The sequence below is a fragment of the Pinus tabuliformis genome, chromosome 4_1, assembly GCF_031772625.1.
Source record: "Pinus tabuliformis cultivar Carrire ecotype Pingquan chromosome 4_1, CPIR1, whole genome shotgun sequence".
Classification (NCBI taxonomy): Eukaryota; Viridiplantae; Streptophyta; class Pinopsida; order Pinales; family Pinaceae; genus Pinus; species Pinus tabuliformis.
In genome coordinates, this window is record NC_142303.1 from 519,907,967 (window position 1) to 519,913,312 (window position 5,346).

Below are 5,346 nucleotides of genomic sequence, written 5' to 3' on the forward strand. Positions count from 1 at the left end.
CATTACTTATAAGTAATAATCTGTTCGTGGTTAGTTTGATGGTTACCCAGATTGTGTGAAACTTGGTTGATGGCAATTTGTTGGTGACTAAGATTGTGTGAAACTTGGTCCATGGCAATTTGTTGGTGGTAAGCTAGATGTTTTTACCAAGAAATTTATTATTACTAGTTGGCAATTACTTCTTGGTAGTCAGTAGAATGGTTACCAAGATTGTGTAAAATTTGGTTGTTGACAATTTGTTGGTGATCAGTGAGATAGTCATCAAGACTGTGTGAAACTTGGAAGAGTTTGGACATCCTTTGGGATAGTATAACCATCACAATTGGTTCTCACCCTCAATCCTTCTCATGAGATTTGAATCCAAAACACTAAACAACTTACAAACCAACTCTCAACCTCTCTTGTGAAATTTGAACCTAAAATAAGATAAAAACTAAACCCCACACAAACATACTGATCTGTACCTCATAAGCATATATATACACCTTATCTATCACAATCCCACACATACCAACTACCCATCCTTCTCATGAAATTTAAACTTAAAATCTGATAAAAACTACACCCCACACAAACCCAACTAATCTATACCTCAAAAACATATATACGCCTATATATACCGCTTATATTCCTCACAATCCCAACCATATTTTATCAACCAACCATGTATCATTCACAACAGAGCCAAAGCCCCCTTAATGTTACAGCCCAAAAAAACAAAAGATCTAGGTTCATGAAATGATGAAAATTGTGCATTGATAATATTGGAATGGTCGGCCATTAGCGACTATCCATTCAAGCTCGTTGCATTGGAGCCGTTAAACATGACAGAATAGACCCCATAAACTTCTTAGTATATTAGCAAACATAACTATTCAAATAAATTCAAGAGTCTCGATGAGAATTTATGACAATTTTGTAAAAAGCCTTAGGAACCACTACAGTCCACAACTTAACAAAAAAAAATCAAAAAAGTGCGAGTATCGACATTGATAGAGCAGTGAAATCTATGAAATGATCCAATTTTCCTATGTAACAGTGAACTACTTCAATTCCAAAAGCAGCCCTCTTACCTTGACTGTGAGCTCGTCTTTCAACATGATGAGTCGCTCTTTCAGAAGCTGCCGTGTGGTTTCTTCCAGCTCTTCATTTGCTCTCAAGACGGAGAAGAGCACTCGATCTGCGGGTAACCCAGAGATTTTTGCTATTGACATTTTAAGTTGTTCTACTTTCTCGGCGCTGTACTCAACCCATACGGGAGATTTCGTTGAGCCATTCAGGATGGAATCCACCCTGTTAAGAACGAGAACCACTTTATCGCACATTCGGGAACGAGCAATCCTAGGAAATACCTGCGCTGCTCGAGAGGTATCTCCCCCAAAATTAAGCACAACCACGCACAAGTCTGCCACTCTCTCATATTCTTCCCATATCTCGGATAGATGAGCCCTGTTTCCACCCCCATCAGTGCCAGGAAAATCAACCACAAATATATTATCTCTGAACCTGTAAGGAGTGGCTGCCGTTGTGTGTGTAGTGAATCCTACACCTCCAACATCTTCGCCTAAAATTGAATTGATAAGTGTAGTCTTACCAGCATTTTCAGGACCTATGAAGGTCGCAAATTTCAAGCTTTCCAATGTATCGCGTGCTCTTATTATTTCAAACATCTTGCGTGTTCTTTTCTCTATGTCTTCCTGAATCTCCTCTGGTAGAGATTGCGTATTCTTCACCGACTGTCCTTCGCTTAGATTGCAAAGATTTTTCTCGTAATGACGAATATCCGACTGGTCATCCTGTAATTCAGCGCCAGCGCCACTCAGAAGACAATAAAAAGTCCTCACAATATCCCTGTAATTTAGTATTCTGATTCTTGTTTCAGAAATAGAGAAGTAGCTCCCATGGCAAAACTTAGAGATGGATGCATAATCAGGGATCACAGAAGATATTTCTCGGTGAGAAGAAAGGGATGTAGAAAGATACAGACCACATTTTATACGTACCCCTGCGGGTGATTCAATGAAACCCTGTCCATTTTCTGCAACAGCACAATTTTGAAAGGGAATTTCCACAGGCATAGCAAAGAAAGATTTCATAATGTCGAAATATTTTCTCTTTGCTCCCGGTATCGAATGGGAAAAATTATCCAGAGAGCCAGGAAATCCCCTTTCAAGAGTTTCAAAAGCCTTCCTGTACAGATCACTTCTTCGCAGAACCTCCGACTGCTGCATTAACAACAGCCTTCCCATGCCTCGGGCCAATGCAGACGCAACGTAGCCATCCTTCCACGAATCTTCAACATAGAGATCTTTATTTGCAGAGCCGAAGCAGGTCCTTAATTTTACAGAAGGAATTGTTTGCTCAACAGTTTCATCTTTCTTCCAGCTGAATATCGCATCAGCTTCTATTTTAGGTAAAATTCCTTTAAAAAGGACGCTATTTTCACTTTCATCTTCAAATATCCACCCGTATCCTACATTTGGCACAACAATTGGCTTCACAGGGCAATCGTGGTACAAATGACTCCCTCTGATCGTTATGACTCCTTCATACCGTGTTTCACGGTCATAAACACTCAGAGTGCAGTCATGTATACAAGGAATAGGCGCTACATCCATGTCAGGCTTGCTATGCTCCACATCCATGTCAGGCTTGCTATGCTCTACATCCATGTCAGGCTTGCTCGGAAATATTCCCGTGTCTGGTTTAGAAGCGAACTTTTTAACATAGGATTCAACTCTGGAGCACTGCAATGCATCATTATTATCACGAGATACCAATTGTTGAATAAACGACATAAATCTGTCCAAGTGTATGCGATAAGGTTCTGGAATTATATCTAGTGAACAGAAACCGTATTTAACCCCAACTGATACATAGTGAGGCATATTTGACCGGCTTATACTGCGCATCTCCTTTAGAATACTCTGCACATCATTAAGCTCATTCGAACTCGCAATTCCTGCTTCTTCATCCGAATTCGCTGAGATCAATCCTTCCAAGCAAGAAAGCGCACTCTGGACCCTGGTTCTTCCCATGGATTCTAGAATGCAAGTCATGCTTATACCCTTAAGCATAGAAGGCAGAGGATCAGTACCATTCACAAATGTAAACATTCGCCTATCCAGTTCCATTGTTTTGTGACAAAACCTCTTGGCAGCACTGTCACAGAAATAAGGGGAGCCAAACCCAATAGAAATGTGTTCTCTGTCCTCTTCCTGAGTTTTTAACATGTAGCAGATGAGAAACAAATGGGCTAATGCTCCAGCTAAGCCATGACCTGAAAATATTATCCTGTTTGATTTGTAATGTTGTAAACAATGTTGAAAATGAGACATATTTGGCAGTTCAGATGTTATTGTCTGGAAAAGCTCGTAGTGAAACAGTCCCTCCACATTTTCCGCTTCTTCCCCGAAGCTTTCAATGAACTCATTTCGATCTGCCACTGTCAGGGCAAACATATTTCGAATGGGTAAACACCTCCTGAATGCAACATACAGCGTCATGTTATAGCCAAAACCCATTATAAAATTCTGGGCCATTAGTATCCCTTCGAAACCAATACGATTGTATTGAGTATCGACGGCTGCCTTTGCCCGTTCATTATCCAAGTAAGCCAGTGAAGATAACACCACTGCTCTTGCAATTTCATCAGATTTGGGTTGATAATCTTTGAGACACGGACTTGTGTGTGAACTCATGTTGATGTTCAGGAAGCAACTGACAGAAATTGATAAACTGAGGAGCAAACGACTGACGAAGACGATTGTTTCGTAGATCTCTTTACGCATTCCTTACTGCCTATCGTCAGTATAGGATTCGGTCTGTGATTTTGGGGAATTCGTTTTCTGGGTTAGAATCATCGTAAAAGGGTTTTTCGCCTTTACTTTCGAATCTGCTCATTTCCGCGTTCCATCCAACCGGAGGAATTTTTACTTCGAATAATTTTCCCTTCCCTTTCAAAATCCAGGGTTTTGATCGAAGAGAATGGGTTTGTTGTTTATTTTAAAATATGTTTTTCATGATTATAATTATAATTATAATTATAACTATAATTAATATTAATATTAATATTAATGGAGTCCGAAGTCTTTCTTTTTCTTTCTCTTTTTTTTGTTTTGCCAATTTTTTAATAACAATATTAAAATTTGAACATGGATGTGGTGACAATCGAGGAATAGAGGATCGGTGATTGTTGCCCACCTCGCCTGGGGACATGGTAGCACACCCTTAGTGCAATTAAATGCCATGAAGCTAGATTAACAAGCATTCATAATGATCTATACAATATCAATAACAATGATGCTGATGAGAGCCAATACCATGCAGTTTTCATATTGATTGTGTTGCTCACTTATGTGATGGGGGTGCCATAAAGACTCTACTCATGCTATTAAATCCTCAAATAGTAGTCTTGTGGCAGGGCGTTCGCAGCAGGTTGAGCGAGAGGCAACTACGGAGATTGGGATAGGGACGACAAGGCAACACATTTGGAGATTCCATGAAGAAAACTTAGGTGGTCGAAAGCTAAATTTCTAGCCCAGTGGTCGGCCTCTAGCCAACATTGTTTCCCTCCTCGTCCTGTGCCTTTGGCTAGGTTTCAGTAATATTCAGTTTCCTTACAGTGTTCTTTGGAGCTTGTTTTTTTCTATTAATTTGCAGGGTGGTTGGTGAATAGCTCACCGAGACGCATAAAACTCAAATGTTCCCTTTTGTAAATTATTTCCTTTGGTCATCACAACCAGGCCTTCCCTCCTCCTTTAATGTCTTGAATGATCATTCCTGGAGCTTTTGCACTTATTGTGGTCTTGTATCTTTTATTTTCCTTATGGTGGTGATTTTCCCTCCCCCCATCTGTGTTTGGTTTCAAGCTTTGTGGTTGTTTTGCAAGGCCTTTTATCAGTATTTGTTGAGGGTTTAATGGGGGTGGGGACTCACTCTTCTCCTTCCCTTTTCTTTTGAGTCGAGTTTGTCAGACTCCCCCATAGATGTCCCCTTTGACCATGTCTCCTTGATACTCTGTTCTAATCTTTTGTGGCACTCCCATTGCCATCCTAGAAATCCCTGTTGATCCTAGACCGAACCTGTCCTTTCTAGTTTTGCAGCTTTCGTCCCCATGTCTCGTTAGAGGGTGCGTGCAAGAAGGGTAGTCGCTTATTATCAGGAGTAGGCCCACGGGGGCAATACTCATATTCATTATAGGCTGGAGGACTTTTTCTTGCGATATAGGGACCTCATGCTAAACCACATTCAGGGAGAAATCAACCAGGTTTATGGAGAAGCCTCCTCTCAAAGGATGAAACTCTTAGATATAGAGCTTCCCATGGAATGGAAAACTAGATTTTG

The 5,346-nt window shown here is 40.5% G+C and overlaps 1 protein-coding gene across 1 annotated transcript; it reads right to left on the bottom strand.

Moving 5' to 3' along the window:
* Nucleotides 1-833: 833 nt before the first annotated feature.
* On the bottom strand, nt 834-3,955 carry LOC149176866 (uncharacterized). The gene has a single exon (XM_089419991.1). The coding sequence runs from the start codon at nt 3,789-3,791 to the stop codon at nt 1,044-1,046; it is 2,748 nt and encodes a 915-aa protein (XP_089276117.1). The 5' UTR covers nt 3,792-3,955; the 3' UTR covers nt 834-1,043.
* Nucleotides 3,956-5,346: the final 1,391 nt, after the last annotated feature.

Bases quoted from the DNA above. Each gene is read 5' to 3' on its own strand.
- LOC149176866 (XM_089419991.1), bottom strand. From the start codon at position 3,791: ATGCGTAAAGAGATCTACGAAACAATCGTCTTCGTCAGTCGTTTGCTC.